This window comes from Cygnus olor, chromosome 8 (genome assembly GCF_009769625.2).
Source record: "Cygnus olor isolate bCygOlo1 chromosome 8, bCygOlo1.pri.v2, whole genome shotgun sequence".
NCBI classification, from domain to species: Eukaryota; Metazoa; Chordata; class Aves; order Anseriformes; family Anatidae; genus Cygnus; species Cygnus olor.
In genome coordinates, this window is record NC_049176.1 from 9,701,079 (window position 1) to 9,719,616 (window position 18,538).

Here is an 18,538-nt window from a genome sequence, read left to right on the forward strand (position 1 = left end):
GGAAAATGAATATTCTTAGTTGAGAGTTTTCTTCCTAGTAAGAATTCAGAACAAATCTCTCTAATTTGGTGACAAATTCCTACTTTTCCTGCCACCGCAGAAGGAACCCAACTAGGGGTGAACGCGTCGGGTTTTCTATCGGCGTTCCCGCACATGAGCAGCGGAGCTGTTAATGAAAGCACACAGCTTCCCTTCAGGCTCCGGGCTGTGCACGCTGCTCTGGCAGTTACAGAAAGCAGGCCAGCTTCGCCACTGCCGTCCTCCAGGTTTACAGCACTATTAATCTATTTTTCATTTCTAAGCAGCAATTTTTCTACTTCGGGTGCCAAAGTCTTGGATAGTCAAAGTTACCAGCTGTAACTCACACGTGAAAAAGAGGGAGGAGGTCAGCCGGGAAGGGGCTGGGGTACCTCTGCGCGTTTTTAACGCTGGGATTGCAAAGCTGCAGGGAAGGACTGAAGCAAACACAAGTTGCTGCCATTTCCTGACAGCGCCTCTTACATAAAAACGGGGTCTCTAAATCTTCGAAGGAGAATAAAAGACTGGTGGGTGTCTCTAAAACTATTTTATACCGTCAGGGGAAGATGTGGAACTGAGGAGCACGCATATGATTTTAATGAAAAGTTCGGATGAAGTTTCCAAGGTACCGTGGGCCTTGGAGCTTTTGCTTTACAAAACTCAAAACGTTAAGAGCAGACTTTCAGTACACATTTGGACCTAGAGTCCTGTAGGAACAAAATACTTTGCCAGACTGGAGCAGTATGAAGGACCTTTCCTGCAGAACTTAATAGACTACTGGATGCATTTCAAACTATAGGGTTTTGGAACAATGCTAGTCACTCTTTTTCTGATGTAAAGATAATTAAAGCTCAGAGGAGAACTGAATTCTGACTCCCCCCTACTTTTGTCTTTCGAAGAAGACTTTCATCTTGTATCTAAGATTGCTTTGACAAACTAACTTTAAACAAAAACAGCAAGAGTTCTTTAGAAAACTTACTTTGAGTATTAAATATTTTTAGGGAGAAGGGGACAAGAGGACAGAAGTTTAGAAACCCAACTAGTGTGCCATTTTTTATTGATAAAGCATCAGATATGTGACAAATATGCCACAGAATACAAGATTACATCAGCTTTTTTGACATCATAACCTAAGCAGGAAAACAAAATGCAGTATTTTGATCTTAGCAAAAAATTAAATAACCTCTCATAACTAATCCTTCTAAAATGACTTCTGATGGTCTTATCTAAAAACAGATCTACTGGGACAGGCAACATACTGAAGAGTCATCAAAAATATATACATGTACTTAAAAAAGGTAAAATCTGAGATATTTGATAGGTCTCCTGGTAAATTTATATTTAACCTATTTAAAAATCATCATTATCATCCTTACTGTTCATTCCTACAATAACTGGAGAAGTCGGTAGTTCAAGGATTCTCTGATTTAGCTCTTGTTGGTAGCCTTGAAACTTACTATGAAGAGAGGAAGCTGACAGTTGCTTTGGTACGTAAATAGCAGAATTCTGCAGAATTCTGCAGAATTATACTGGAAACCATGGAGGTATCACAAGTATAAGGGAGGTATGAGGAAGAGAGAGACAAAGATGGAAGAATCGCAAGAGCCTGGGCTCAAGGAACCTAGCCTTTCCATGGGAAACAAGCAGGAACAGGAAAAAATTCCATCAAAATCAAAGCATCATTTCCCAGACTAGATCTTCCTCTGAAGGTACCCAGTGGACTTACTGAAAAAAGGTGAACCATGTATTGGGGAAACTTTCAAAAGCTCAACTGACATATTTTTGGCTAAAGTCAGCCTTCTCTCTGGATACATCTCCTCAAACCTTCACTCAATATTAAAGCTCAGGTGAACAGCAATAGAGAAAAAGACTGAAGAAAAATTTCATCTCAAACCACTCAAGCACAAAGCTCAAAATTATTTAAAAAAAATACAAAAATGCGGAACCCCCCTCACACTGATTGAATCCCCTGGGAGTTCCACAACTTGGAGAAAAAGACGTGTTTACTGCAGATCTGTCATGAACAGCAAAGGCCTTTCAAAATGGAAACCTTATCCATAAAATGGAGTAGCTGTAGTCTGAATGGTCTTTAACCAGCCCTGCTATTCAGTACCAAGATCTGGGTCTGGTGCTGTAGTCCATATTGCTATGGCCTCGGCTACATGGATATTTGAGGAAGCTGGACTTCAGGAACACGGCCAACTCCTCCCAGGCTTATATAAACGAGAAAACACAAAATGACGAAATCCAAGAAATATGAAATGATAGTTGGGCATAGTCCATTTCCCAACTTTCTGTCTTTTCTGTGTAATTAATAGAGGTGGTTTTTGGTTTTGTGTTTTTCTTTTTTTTTTTTTTAAACACTATTTCCTGTTCAATTTGCTTCACATGATTAGCAGAGTAAAACAGTCTTTGGAAAGGTTTAGCATGTGTTTCATACACAAAAACATGCAGTGAATCAGTAAAATAAATATACATGATTGCCTGGAATGCCTCTGTCAGTTCTGTAATACAGAGCTTGCAGGAATAAACTTCTTTACCTTAGAAGACATTCATAGAAATAGCGAAGCTCAGAAAAATCCAATTTGCTCAATGCTTTTACTACCCAGTTCCAATGAATAACATTTTGGAATTTTTTTATATTGAGGTTTGACACACAAATTGTTCTTAAGGTATTTCATTATGAATATTTAAAAATTACCACAGAAGAGTTCACTGAAAAGGCTACAATTTCTTGAGAAATCTGCAGACACTGTGTTTTCCCAGATGATATGATTGTTTTTCTGACTCAAACAGAGCAGCTACTGGAAAACTAGTGAGCTGTTTAACTTACTGAGGATTTATCAGGATAGACACCGGCTCGTAGCAGAGATGCCTTCCAGCTATCCACCTCCTCTTGGGAGTCACAGGCTAGTTCAAGGAAACGGTAATCCTTGTAAACATTCCTAGAACAAAGAGCACCACATTGTAAAATGAGAATTTTACTAGTCTGTATCATGCACACAGCATTTTAAATTAAAAATCCTTTGGGATCAGAAATGACTTGGTAATTGTTTTGGACAACAGAGTTTATGAGACAGGTGCTTGTTTAATAATCACATGGAGTACTTAAAAATATCTTAGAAAGCTACAGCACAGTTCTGGAAATAATAATCATCTGAAAGTACCGTGAAATTACTTAAAATCAATTTTCCAGCTTTTTCCAAAATAAGGCACATTTAGGAAAAGAAAGACTTGTGATGCAGAGGACAAACACATAAGACATGCCAACAGAACTACATGTCTTGTCACTGATTGCTGCTGTAACCAATGCGTATCAGAACAATTAAGAATGGTACTTTTTCCCAAGTTAGGTCCTTTCAGTGGACCCTTTTTAGCTGTTAGACATCATCGGTAAAAGGGGAAAGAAAACAATAACATTCAGTTTTTTTTTTTTTTTTTAAAGCCCCCCTGATGTGTGCCATAGCAGTAAGAAAACTGGGACATGTTTAAATATCACCTATTGCAAGTCATTAATAGAATTAGATAAATATACGCATTATGAATAGGGAATCGCTTAATGGAAGAAAAGAGAAAGAAGGAAAAATACATAATATGTAGGAAGGTGGTACTTGTAAATTCTCCAATAAACAGAACAGATTTTCCCCTTACGGTTTAGCCATTAGTTTCCGAATTCATAGTCTATATACAGACCAGATTGCTATAAATTTGTCAGCCAACAGTCTTTTTAGGAAAGGCCACAGGCTTAGCTGACAAAGGTTATGAAACCACATTTTGCTAGATCTTAAAAGCTGCACAAGAATCAATCTTCCATTGCAACAAGACTGTTTTCTTTCCGTAGCAAGCTATGGAGAAGAGGGAGTGGAGGGTGGCAGGAGACGTTGATAGGTGTTACTTAACCTTCAAAAACAGCAACAACCAGGGGTTCTTCAGTTTCATTATGCAATTGAAGTAGTGATTTCTGCCATATATTTTGAGAAAAAAGTGTGAATACCCTATAGAACCAGGAGATAAAGCTATTAGCATCACTGCCTAGATAAATTTCTGTAGCATTCAGGGTCTGGTGGGATTTCATCTTCATGCTTCCATAATACACCTGACTTGATGTAGTTACTGCTCACAGAAGTTCTTCTCCCTTACTACCAGTAGCACCAGACAGCTCCTAGCTCTGCTTTTTAGGGGCAGTCTCAAGAAAAACGTGTAGAAAAAAATTTATTGAATGGTAGGAGTTCATGCTTGAGCATGAAGACACCATCACACCTACACACAAAATTAGCAGTCGTGAAACTACAGTATGGCAACCAGAGCATACCCACCATTAAATAGAGGGAAAATAGAGACTGCATTTAAACTTACAAGCACTAATGGACACACTGGGATTTCCTGACATCAGTGACAACTCTCACAATGCAATGGCTACACCTGAGCAAGCAGGCAGGTGTGCTCAGCACCAACCCTGCACCATTCTCTGAGCATCCAGGCTGGAGATGTCCCCCGGGCACATTTCAGTGCCATGCAGGGCAGCACAGCTGTGTTTCCTGCCAAGAGGAACCGGAGCACAAATCACGTCCCATAGCTTAGGCAAAGCCACTGGCAGAATGAATGATTAAAAACTCTATGGATCTTCTATTGATTAGAAATTTAAAATTAAACCTTTTCCTCCTCTGACTCCAAACACACCAATAATGCATTAAAGCAAAGGATGCCCTGGACAACCTCTTCAGATGCTGTTATCTTGAACTGACGACAAAACACTTGAATTTTAATCGATTTACAATATTGTGGAACTCGGAGTCAACATTTACTGCATGAAACAAAGGGCTTGATGAAAACAAAAAGAGGAGCAAAATGAAATTGCCAGAAAAAAAAAAAGCCTTAATTTATTGTTAAGAGAAACTTTTACTGAGATAAGTTTTTTGGCTAAGTTAACTAAGCAGCTATAACTCTGAAGGAAAGGGAAGCTGAAATGGTAAAAGGGTAGTCTCCGAAAAGATGAATAAAAATAACAATAGAGCACATAAAAGCCATAAAACATAGTGATAGGGAAGTTCCAAAAATGCTTATCTGCGAGAGCAAAACAACTCGACACCAGCTTGTGAAAACATTTTTTCAGAATTGTCATGTTAAGTATCAAACTTCTTGGCATTTTGTGACTTGCTACAGCAAGTGTAGCTGTGTGAGAAGGGATTTCAGCTGACCACTTTGAACACAGGAGAGCTGGCAGCCCTGCATTACTGCATCCATGTATATCAAGAGCTCTCCTTGGTCTAGGGGCACCTGATGACCAAGCTGCTCAATGTCTCCAGCCCTCCTAAGCTTCTCTCACTGCAGTGTCTGAGAGCTTCACAACCATCACAAAGCAACACAGGTTTCAGCTTCGCAACATAAATGAGGAACTAAAAAGCATTTGCTCCAAGCTGGAGCTCCCAAGGAAGCTTGCATTAGGGCAGGTAGATGGATGTGTGCCTCCCAAAGCAGCTTCCCTTGCTACTAGACTTCCTTTGCCTTTCTTTCTTCCAGAAGGGCTGACAGGCACAGGAACTTTCAAAGGAAAAAAAGCCAAAGCAAGTCCTGAAGAGAGTTTGTCCTTTTTCTGTTACTAGTGGAATCTTACAAAAAGCACATTAACATGTTTTACTCATTAGGAAGCCATTGGCATCTTATAGAAAGCTGTAAAAACGTTCTTGAAAACGACTCAACTTTTCTGTTTTGTTCTGCCTTATACTTTTTAAAATTGCTGAAGATAGCAGCGCAGGGGAACAGTTACTACTCAATCCGCACCTACTTACTCCATATGGAACACAGTGAGGTCACATTCTCATTGTCATCTCTATAGCGGCCACATACTTTTGCAAGAGTGATATAATACAGGATACTAAGAAGCAAAAGAGAACTCTCAGCTATACAAGCCCTGTTGAAATTCAGGCAGCTTGAAAGCTCAGGGACTGTAGAAACAAAACAGATACAATAAATGGGAATATGCCTAGTAGTACAATCTGCATGCCACATTTCCCTTGGATATTTAACATTTGTAAAATGTGAGCAGACAAACAGGGGAGCTGTGTGCAAAGCTACATGCATGTACCACACCTACCTATGCAGCTTCCTCTTGTGGAGTCTCATCATTGTAATTTAATATCCTGCACAGTACATGAAAATAGATCTATAGCTACCTTACTAGAAATTAAAATACTTCCCCCTCCAAGAGTGGAAAATACAGAAGATTACCATTTGTTATCTGCAGGTTTTGCCGTAGCCCAAATACACAGACCTCAAGATGTGCATTCCAGAAAAAATCACAACAGAATTGCTCATGGTGATGAGCTGCCAAGTAGACTAAAAAGTGTCATTTTTGATTCTGGGATGGTTCCCTCCTCGGAACACATCTTCTCTAGACCAGGGTCTAGAGACCCATTACTTGTGAGCCCAGCAGACACCCAGCTGTAACTTGGTTTATACAACTTCACTTTACCATTACCTTTGTTTCCAGCACTCTGAATTCCTTTCCCCCATATATTTCAGGGTCCAAAGCAAACTATCTAATGCAGAAACGGCCTTTACATTGTGCATTGCTACTTCTTTAACCCCTTCCATCACAGAATAATCCTAACAAGAACAAGCCGTAACAGAATAAGGTATCTGAAAGCATACACAAGGGAACAGGAGTGCCAGATGAGACTGAAGACTGAGCCCTGTAAGTTACCAAGATTCCTGTCCCACTAGTCCCGAACCCTGGCTTGTCAACGCTGCATAGGGAAGGTTCAATTGTCTATGTAAAAGCAAAGCTATAGGATCCAGGACCAACAGTGGAATTACTGCGAAGTGGATATCACAAAGAACTTTCTGGATGTCTACTACAGTGGACTCAACACCTGCAGGTTTCCCCCTGCAGTGACTGCACATCGAAACTGTTTGCTATCTGAACAAGTGCTAGACCTCAAGACATAAAATATCTTTTGTAACTTCTTAATACCAAGATAAGATTAAATATTTAGCTTCAACAAACCTGGAAAAATTTTCAAGGCAATTACTTTATATACATTACAAATCCAGTTGATATGCATGCACATAAATTAACACATATCCATATATGCATAGCTTTTAGATTGGGTTGGATCTGGAATATTTCAGTAGACAAAGCTATGTTATTATGTGCAGGTTATTATTATATTTATTTATTTATTTAAGAGAGAGAAAAACAAACCAAGATTTAATGCAGATACCCCTAAACCTGCCGATATATAGGAGGAGACAGAACTGCAATTAGAGAGCAAGAATATTATTGAAATTTTTAGAATTGTGCCTTTAAGCCAATTTAACTTTAATCCTGCAAAGAACACAAAACGCACTGAACTTAAACAGTGACACTGAGGTGAGCAAAACTACTCACAGACTGAAAGATGCATTGCTATCTGCCTTCATGGGGATTACAAATAATTGTGCTCATCATCCAAAATTTTTTTTTTTTTTTTTGGTAAACTTCTGATCTTCTATTAGGATGCAAGCAGAATTAAAATGAACACAAAATCTGGAACCAAATGCAAATTGGCCCAATTTTATTCCACAACAAATGCAAAAGATTCAATCCTTATATATTTTTGATTTGATTGAAAACGAAATCACACCGAGTATGGGCTTGGTAATTAGTCACCTAAAGCGAAAAGTGGAGAAAATAACAAAATCCAGGTACTGCAAATATACGTGCACAACTGAGAAAGATAACCCTGAATGAAACTCCGCTGTGTATCTTCTGCTTATTCAACGGGCAGCTCCACTCGACACACTCCGCTTGTTCAACCTTAGTCTCAGTGTACCATTTTAGCCACCTGTAATTCCGCAGCGGCAGGTCTCACTATACGCACTATTTTTCTTGTAAGAGAGCTCTACTGGAGGCTCTGTAAATCATATATTTTAAAGAACCCAAACTGGCCATCTGCTATGAGTTAACAGCAATGACTAACATTTTCTATCAAGGCATGCCATTTCAGATCAGTCCAATGTGAATGTTAATTAAAATTAATTACACAAGTCTCTGAAGACTTTTTTCTTAATATCCAGAAAAGCCAGAGAGACCATCTCGGAGACAATGGCATGAAATAGCAGCAGTTAAGGTTTTTGCCATTAACTCATGTAAGCGATCTCCCAGAAGTATAGGGATGTTTTCAAGTTTGCACACACAAATACACACACAAACAAACAAGTTTACGGTGAAAATTAACAGAAGAGATGCTGACTAGCATATAGCCAACCCTGGACAATGGAATATCTAAAGTTCTATATGTAATCCAGAACAGAAACGCAGCCAAAACTAACATCACGTAGGCCAAAAGCTGCAGTAACTGGCACAAAAATATTCCGTAACTCCCTAGAGAAGAAGGTTTGATCATTTTTGTGGTAGGGGATGGAAGCCTGTTTTGGAACCTGCCCTGCGGGCCACACAGACACAAAAGCTGCTCCCAGCTGTCAGAGCCTCGCCACGCATGCAGGGAGCACGTCTACGGCTCCAGCCCGGGCTTCTGCGCATGTGGCAGCGGTGGCCTTGGTGGCCTTTCAGGGTCATGGTGAGCCAGCAAGGAGGTGTCCTGCAAGCTGAATCACGTTTACCATGACTTGGCCCATGCTTACACCACCTGTCTCTCTGGTAGGTGTCACTGATGTTTCAGATCCTACAGTCTCTTCGGGAATTTTCTTCAGGTATCAACCCAGATTTAAGATACAGGTTTGGCATTGCAGTTTCTTTGCCTGAGAATCCTTCTTTGCTCTGTAATGCCAATTTTAGGCCTCAATACTCGCACCACCCATCTACCATCCTGTTTTATTTATCATACAAAGAATTCTTCTCAATAATGACAAGAATGAAATATTCCAGATTTTATTTCATTTTACTTTTAATGGAATAGAGTTGGGGGCACAAGGGCTAGTTCTTGTTTGGGTTTATGCATTTCTCCTACTCCTAAATATTGTACTCCCCAGCTCTTATAGCTTGTTTACAAACCTCAGCAGCTTTTTTCTTGATTTTATTTTATTTTTTTACTTAAATAGATTCTCTTTCTTCCATTTCTAACAGAGAGGGCTGTGACTAGCTTACAGTCCAGCTCTTCCTGGGGCTTAGCTTTCTTAGCAATTCAAAAACAGTAACTAACATACATCTCATCTTAGGCTTTTCTCCTTTAGCCTGGCTTCCATCCAACACCTCCCTGACCCGTTCTCCTTTCACTAGTTCCCTTTATTTTGGCTCTTTCCCAATTTCCCTTATAGACACACAGCAGTTAACCAGTTGTTGTCTGTAAGGAGAAAATCAGTATTTAAATTTCTAATGCACTTGGAGTCCCAGGGAAGACTTTTACTCCACCATCCCCATCTAGGGCAACATTCAGCCAACAACAGGTACCCAAAATAAATAGTTATACCTCTCACTCGGTAGACATAGTGTACTTTCCTGGGTCCTAGCAGACAATGCAGTTTCTTGGGCTTTATGATTCCTGACAGTGTGTGCTCAGGAGCCAGTAGCTAAAATTTATCATCTGGCAGCTATATTTCCAGTTCTATTGAGTGCCCTCAAAGCTTTCTTTTGATGGCTCTGCCCCTTGGCATTCATCTGTTTTTGAGATTAGGGATCTGTTTGTCCAATAAGCCTGCCCCAGAGAGTCAGCTCTCACACTGCTTCACAATTATTGAGGAGCGTTTCATTTTCAGGGACCTGTTCTTGTGAAGACAGAGGAATGGTTCTGTGCTTTGAATTCATTCCTCACATCCTGCTAGAATACAGAACCACAGAGGAGAGGAAGGTAACATGGTTATTCTGTTTCATCTGGATCCTGCAGGGCAGGGAAGTAGAAGAGCAGGGAGACTTGATGGGATCTTCTCGAAAAGAGCTTCCTGCATAAGAAAGGCTACTGATACGCAACCATTACATAGATCCTAAAGGGAGGCACATTTAAGCCTATAGTTCTTCATCTCCTCACGCCACCAGGGAAAAATCTCCAACTGCCTTGTGTTCGCAGGAGTCTCAAGAGCTGGCTCCAGTCCTTGGGCTCCTGGACTTGAGCTCCAGCCCTGTGGGAATACTGGGCAGTACACAAGAACAGCATCATGGCATATCTCACTGTACAGAGAGGAACAGCCAGGATTCAAGTCCTTTGCAAAAAATCCTCATAATCACGCTCTGAAAAAGATGATTTTACTTTCTATCACTCCTCTGCTCACAAGAGTGAGCAAAAGTACCCAGTACAAAACAAAACAAACAAAAAAAACCACACCACATACATTAGTGTTTTTCTACAGCACGGTTATTTTCAAATACTTTGAATACATTTGATCTCTTTTCCAGTCTAAAAGACTTGCCAGCAGCTTAATGTGGAGATAGAAAGGGAAGAGAAAAGGATGGTCAGCACAAACGAGAACTCACGTTCTTGACAGACTTCGGTTTAGATGCATACTGCCCAACCCTGCAGCTCAACTGCAGTTGCTTAGAGGCAGAGTCACATAGATGGACTCTGCCAAAAACGAACCACGAGTCAAAGGGCACTTGCTCTAATGTGCCTGGCTGTAATACCCAGTGCTGCTGAGGTAAGTGAACTAGAGGAGTCCATCTCCAAAGGTCTTTCTTGGTGTCTATAAAATAAGTACACAGACCCACTCTAAAGTTTTAAATAAATCAAGTTTGCCAAAAAACAAAACTCTAAACCACCCCTCCCCACCACATCCCTCCTCTTTTAGAAATACTTTATCTATTTCACACCAAGGTTTCTCTTTTTTTTCCCCTTTTCCTTTTTTTTTAAATTTTAATTAGAAAGTAACAGGAAAATAATTTAACTATTTCACAATGGAGGGTTTTCATAGCCTTGCAATTATGTTCGTTTCATGAGAATTTATCTTCACTGTGAAATCAATCATCACAGTCTCCATTTACTATACATTACCAAGTCACATTTGATTCCTGTCAGAGAATTGTTGACTTCTGCAGTAAATCAAAATGACAGATACTGTTAGTTTCCTTTTGCCTCTATCCCCAAGCCTCCTGACTCAAGATGGTTTTTCCTTCTATGTAGTGAAATGAGGATTTTCCTGGTAACTGTATTTCAGAACTGGAAAGGTTTTCATAAATGGAAAAAATGCAGTGCATAATCCAGGAAACTATTGAAATGTACAGTATCAGAAACATATGGCTGCAGCAAATACCTATGCAGTGAAGGGCTGGGAATGAAAATGAGAACAAGCTGATTAAAGTTCTTCTCCTAAACAGATTTTGATTGAAAATTAAAATATTTTAATTGAACACTAAGAAAGTTTGCACAGTCAAGGAAAAAAAAAACCCTATAGATTACGGAAAAAAGAGAATAATCTCCATGCTATTGTCAATCAAGCCAGAGTAGATGATTTTGCCTTTGTTCTTTAATGATCTACGTCTTAACTAGTAAAACATTTCCATAGCCAGAACCCTCGGTGGGTAAACTCAGAAAAAGAAAGCTGCTTTCTTTCCCAATTACTAGGTTTTCTAAAGAAACTAGAAACTAAGTTACTACATGAATTTTGGAAAAGCAAACAGTATTTAGTCCCCTATATATTCAGAAACCAGATCAATACATCAGCAGAAAATAAAACAACGAGACTCCTTACTTCAACAGATTTTTACCATTTCCATGTTTCAGTTTCCCTAGGAAAGTGGGAAAGGGCACACAAGTCTCCAGCTGAGGGCTGGATCACTTCACCCCAGCTGCAGTATCAGAGAATAACAGAATGGTTTGGGTTGGAAGGGACCTTACAGATCCCTGCTTCTGCTGACACAAACTATGAATTTAGGAGACAGGGAAAGCAAAGTGATACTAAGCTTCTTTTCATTGGTTTATGCAAGAAGGCAAATCTTGAAAAATATAAAATCATCTGTTTCACAGTAACCGAGGGATTGCCATTGTAATTAGAACAATAAATGCTTCTTCAAGAACAAATTCTGCCTCCTTTTAAGCCGGAGGACTGTCCTCATCAACAGCCTCTCCCACGGCAGTTATTTTGTCATCTTATCACTGTGCTGTCATGTCTTAACATGCCCATATAGATAGAAGGATGTTTTTAGAGCAGCTTGCAGACGCTTTAAGGTCTGCTCACAGCCTGAACGGGCAGGGTTATTGCAGACATGGCAAACATTTTAGACATCTGACTTTGAAATCCTTGCTGTCCAGTACGTATGAAGATCCGCAGAAAAAGCAAAAGTACAGCTATATAACACCCAAAATCCCAATTTTGCCAATGGAAATGAATGCTTCCCTTGGATTTTCACAGCAGTTCAGCGATTAACATTTAAGATGATGAAAGCATTTGAACATTAGCCAAACTAAGGAGAAATATCAAGCTATAATTAACAGATTATAACACCAGGACAAAGTTATCTTTCTTGACTGAAGTACGTGCAATAGCAGGATGATTCATGCATATCTATAGTGGAATAGCTTGAATTATATTAATTTCCAGCATCTGAAGATCATATAAGCTTTTTCAAAACATGAAAAGTTTTTCCAAGTGTTTTTCTGTGCTCCAGAAATACAAGTGGTCAAGTGTTTGAAATCTTATTCCCAGCAAGTATTTGAGAGACATACTTTCAAAGGGCATTTCTCTGGCAGACAATGTCCACATGTGGGCTAGCTGAGATGTCAGCAGATGTAGGCAAAGCCTTCACGGGGCAGTTCAGAGTGAGACTCACGTTGCATCCTCATGTTTCTGGAGCCAGCAGAAACTTGACAGCCCAGAAGCCCTGTCCTTTGCTTTTACTTTGCAGGAGGGAGGGGCATTCTTTGCTTCTGAAAGGACTATTTCTGGCCAGTTCGGGAGCAACAACAGCTGGCTCTGCAGGGAGCCACATCCAGCCCTCATCAATTTGTGCAACATCTGACTGTATTGCCTAGCTTTGGTGATTAGCGGGGGGAGTGGGTGTGAAGGGACTTAGCAGAAGAGGAGAACAATGGCATCGATTCATGTTAGCAATAGAAGTGATTTTACTTATTTTCCTGAAAAAGAATTTCTAGAACTTGCACCTCATCTGCTGAAACGCAATTCCACCAAGCTAGCTGCAAATGTAACTCTTTTCCACAATAATAAATCAATGAAAATACAGGTCACCGTATTTTCTGTTTGTTTGTTTGCCTGTTCTCATGTTTTCTGGACTTATTTGTGCAGTTATCTGAATTGGCTGTGCCCCCTGAGTAGGCTTCCACAGAGTGCCCAAACCACTTAAATCAGAGGACAGAGTCTGAAAAGAAAGGATGAGTCAAAACACTACAAAGCAAAGATTCTTGTGAATTAGAGAGGCAGAGGAATTTCATTTGTTCTCCATTCAGCTGTATTTAAACCCAAACAAACAACAGAATGACTCTCAAGATTACAGGCAAGCAAGTTTTTCCACTGGAGAAAGTGGAAAGCAATGACACTTTTGTGATTTACACCAGTTAAATCTTGTCACAAGGTACAGAAGTCATGAATGTTTTGGTAAGCCTAGGAGATTGCCAAACAAAACAAGAATAGGATCAGGAGATGATTATTCAGCCATACAGAAAAACTAGATGACTAATCATGGAGCTGTTTCACCCCACGAGTGGCTAGGAGGACACTAACCTTTCATCCCATGATTCTGCAACAGCAAGGAAGCAGATAAATCAAAAGTATCATGATCTTTGTTCACTCAACACAGTGGAAATACCAGAACTGCACTCCCAGTTATTAAAATGCTTGGCCAGATGCACCTTTATAGCACTATCTGCAGAACAGCACATTCTCTTACCTCTGCTCTGTGTTAAACAATGCGAAGATATGTTTGCTAGACATGAAGCTCTTTTCAACATCACGCACTTTCAAGTTGTCCAGAGGAAGCATATACTTCTTCTCTTTTTCCTAGGAAAAACGAAACAAAACAAAACAGATTAAACCAACCAATGCTATGTGAGAAGTCTCAAAGAAGCCTGATACCAGCATGCTCCGTTTAGTCAGCAATGCCTTTGGGACATTTATTATAAGGAAATATCCCAAACTGAAATGTCTGGTTATCTCTCATAGACATGTCTGCAACAGAAATGAAACCTCAATTCCAGTTGTTTTTCACTGACCCTATTAAAATGTTTCCTAATAAAAAAATAAAAATAAAAACTCCGTCAGAAATATATATTGACATTTATTCTTCTTCATTCCTCTGATTTCTAAATATAAAAGTTTCAAATTTAACTAAATAGAATCTAATCAATACAGAACACTCTTACCAAGTCTGTGTAGCAACTGGAGTAACCCATGATATGAAATTAATCAGGTATCACTTAATTTGTGCTGGCATTTGCTGATCCCAGAGACAATTTTATTTTCACCAGTGGAAAATAAAAAATCATAGAAAAAACAAGGTTTTATATATACTGTACATAAACAAGACTGATCTCCAATCTAACCAGCTCATTTATCCACACAGCAGGAATAATCTATTCACTCTTGCTGTTGTGAACTCCTTTCTCATTTGCGTCACAACTCTAATTTACAGCACAGTCTCATCAGTCAAGTTTCAACTTTTCTTAGTGTCTTGCTTCCTGACACTCTAAATTAAGGACTAGTAACACCCTCAAGCTACTTTATGCGGTCAGAACAAAAAAAGCGCAATGATTATGACCTGTTCCTGTTGTGTTAGACTTCTTTTAAGTCCTCTCACTGACAGATACACCACGGCAAAACTCCAAAATAAATCACCAAAGGAAGAAAGCTGAGGATTTTCTCACAGTCCCTTACCTGCCAACATGAAGCAAGACTGCCTGGCCTCCATCTAGCCATAGTTAGAACTAGCTATGAAATCTAGCATCCAGAGCACTTGCTGGAGAGTTGTGAACAGGGACATTACGTGGTTGACTCAGGTAAGAAACATGCCTGTGATAACACTTTATCGTGCCCTAAGACAGCAAAAGGGCCAAGCCTAGCTAGGACTCATTTTTCTTAATACATATTTCCATGCTGTTTCCAGAAGAAATACACAAAAGTAACTTCCACTGCAAAGAACTGGAAGAAGTTCTAGCTAGACTGAGATGTGTGTGCTGGGAGGGCAGAAGCAATTTAACTTGGCTAAGCTTCAGCAGATTGCAAAACTAAACTAGCTGAGAATGTATCTAAGAGTGAAACTATAAAAATATTATAGTGATGTGTCCAACAATGGCTCACTTTCCTAGACAGCTTTATAACAGAACTCAGTAGAGGAAAAAGCATATTTCAAAGGGCATTCTGGTAAAGCATGGTTTCTACTGTCTTGTTTTGTTAAATACAAAAGTTATGAAATCCAGTGTGGGAGTATTACGTAAAAAGTGTCTGATCTATCTTCAAATTGCCTCTGGCTTAACCATCCTAGAAAGTATGCCCACAGAAGATCACATATAGTATATTCTGCACTCTCCCATCTACCAAGAATTCCAATGAAGGAGTATAGTTCTAAGGAGTCTAGTTCTGTGCCAGCCTACAGCTGTTTGTCAGAGCTCACGTCTGTATTCTGCTCGCATGGAATATATGCTCTCTGAACCTTTGAGATCAGCAAACTGAAAGGAAAGGATACTGTCAACTATTCAGTAAGCATTACCACTGAGATAAATAAAAATAAGCAAAGTAAATTAGTAATTTACTAACAAAAAATTAAATAAGTAGTAAATAAAACTAAATATGGAACTTATAGATAAAATACATACAAATAAAAATTAGGAGACGTGCACTGTCCTCTAACACTGACTTTGATGGGATCTGTTTTGATATTATAAACTTATGTGCTAAATAGTACTGGTAGCATTTAAAAGGTAACAACACATTAGCTTTGCTGCCCCAACAAAGTGGCCCACACTTGAAAAAAAAATATTAGAATATGTAAATTGAAAACATATATTAACATTTGGATTAAAAGCAAATCCTATTTTCCAGTTGAATGCTGGACTACATGGTAAACTAAGATATTTGGTTTTGATTTTAAGCACTTAGGGCAGATATTAATACACCTTTTGGGCAGAAAAGTCTATGTTATTTATGCCATCGTAACTAAGAAAACCAGATAAGCTTGATTTTTATTCTTCAAATCGATCTTTCATTATTAGAAAATTTGTTTAGAATCCTTTACTATTCCATTACCAGAAATTTAGAAGCTTCTGCTAAGTGCTTATTCTGACAGACACGGTTTACTGATAAACCAGGCAACTATGGATGTAAAAATAGAAACCAACGAAAAAGCTATACCAAGAATCCGATTGTCTAAACGAAAATTCCAGAAGCAGGAAAGTTTTATAAACGTTTGGTGCCAAACTGTGAGAAAGTGTTTCTTCTGTAGCCACCAGGAAGAAGGAAATGCCTACTGAAGGCTAAGAAGTGGTTGGTATTTATTTACATGGCCTCCTACCCGCATGCTGAGACAGCGCAGTTTCCAAGAAAGGGAAATCACAGGGTGCCTAGGCTTGAAATCCTAACAGAGACTGCGTGTCACATACGAGAGATCAAACCTAAGTATTGCTTAATTCCAGGAGAAACGTATTACTGCAGCATTCAAGCATGGCAGCAAAACCCAGAGCAACATTTTTTCCAAACAAAGAAGAAAAAAATCATATACACACACACACAGAGCATGAGCTAATTTAACACAAGATGAATGCAACAACATTTCAGCCTTAGCTCAATTAATATCACATTATGGCAGGGCAAAAATTCTCCAGCCAGCACTGTATCTGTGCATGTTTCCCATCCTGAGAAGCTGACAGTGTAAGAAACGGGGAATGTACGAAGCCTGGGAGGAATGGGGCTAGGCGTACTTCTACAAGTGACGACATGCACATAGCTGTGGGTCCAGTTTGTCCCCCTCAGCATTTGTTCTTTTTTATTTATAGACTTTTATTTTTATAAAGGGGCAGAGAACTTAAGCATGACATGAGGGGAAAAATTAAGCATGACATGAAGGGAAAAACCAGCACACGCTGATCTTATGTCCACAGACTTTGCTTCTCTCTTTCCTATGCAGCGTAGAGGAGCAGAGGGAAAAAGTGGGAGGTAGTGTGGCCCATCCCTGTCTCCATGACATGAAAAAAATCCCCATAATGTACCTTAGAAAAAACAAACCAACCTGCTAGCTGGGGAAGGCCTTCCGACCCTTTAGATGATGTTTCACCACTCGTGGGCATAAGTAGCACTCACATCCTTAATGGACTAGTTCTCTCCTGCTCTCTGACAGGCAAATAAGCTGCCAGGAACTGACAGCATGATGTAAATATGCCATATTACAACTGCCCCTTCCTTCTGCAGTGTTTAAACGTACTAAAAATAAATACTGCTGAAGTCCAAAATGGCACAAGGGATGCAAAAAATACAAAGGCAGCTCCCTGCCCCCAGCACGGTCCCAGCCAGGACTTCAAATCTAATGAACTTGATTCTGCTTTCACCCAGAGGCAGAGACAATGTAAAGCTGCATTTTCCCCCTACCGCTGCTTTAGGAGCTTTGTAGGTTCTGTCAGAACAGCAGAAGAAGAAACCTTGGACACAACTGCAGCTAGCTGAATTATAAGGGCAACAGAATTCTTCAAGGGAAAGAAATGGTTCAATTACTTCCTCATCTTCCCGTTAGTAAAGAGGGTTTTCTCATTTGTCCCTTCAGACCAGGGACTGCACAACAGCAGCATGCAGGACAAACTACTCCTCGTTGTATATCCTGAGGACCAGAAGCAGAATTCAGGCACGACAACGCAAATATATGATGCTCAGACTGCAAGATACGTCTTAAGTGAACGTTGACCTAATGGTACTTTCACTTACGTCACTGGGAATTAAGGCAATTTGCTGACCACTTTTAAATAAGTTTTAGAACACCAGTTTCCAGTCTAGGGGCCACGACACCAACCCAAACTGAACTGTCTGCACCAATTGTGGGGGCTCCAAGTCCAAAGCAATCAAGCTCCCAACTGGAAGTGCAGACCATGCTAGAAAAGCTTGGCAAAGGCTGTTTTACAGCGGGGTTTTATTCTATACGTCGTTTGTACTGACAGAACAGCTATCAAGACACTAATAGCAAATGAAAGTATCCACGAAACACCTCTGTCAAAAGTATTGGGCATTGTGAGACAAAATAGCGAACTACTTTAAAATCATGAGGTGAGGAAGGACAGCTTTGAATTAAAGCTTAGGAGCAGCAGGCAGAAGGCTGACATTTCTACCTCTGAACTAGATTTCCCCACCAGCACCCTACAGCTCCCAGCATCTGGACACCCTCAGTAACTCGGGCCTAGCGCTGACCTGAGCTGCCAGACCTCGTCTTTGTGGGCAGCCGCTGACGGCAGAGCACCATTAAGGTATCCTGCCATCAGGGTGCTAAAACACGGAGGTGGAACTTGAAAGCCAAGCTTGACAAAGACATTAAGCAGCAGAGACAGAAAATAAGACCAAAACGAAGATGTTCTGTAGTGCTGTACTCTTTTGGATGGCTGGATCGTTATCCCCATTTTAGAGACAGACACAAGAAGTAGTGGCTCGTGAACCTGCTGAGCCAGAA

The 18,538-nt window shown here is 39.9% G+C and overlaps 1 protein-coding gene across 11 annotated transcripts in view; it reads right to left on the reverse strand.

Annotated features, from left to right (window-relative positions):
- DNM3 (dynamin 3) overlaps positions 1 to 18,538 on the reverse strand; it is a 178,452-nt gene that overhangs the window by 54,235 nt on the left and 105,679 nt on the right. For all 11 annotated transcript variants that reach the window (XM_040565133.1, XM_040565132.1, XM_040565130.1 and 8 more), the window contains 2 exons: positions 13,790 to 13,899; positions 2,852 to 2,963 (listed from right to left, as the gene is read on the reverse strand). In XM_040565133.1, the coding sequence (XP_040421067.1) occupies positions 2,852 to 2,963; positions 13,790 to 13,899 (222 nt within the window). The remainder of the gene's footprint in view (positions 1 to 2,851; positions 2,964 to 13,789; positions 13,900 to 18,538) is intronic.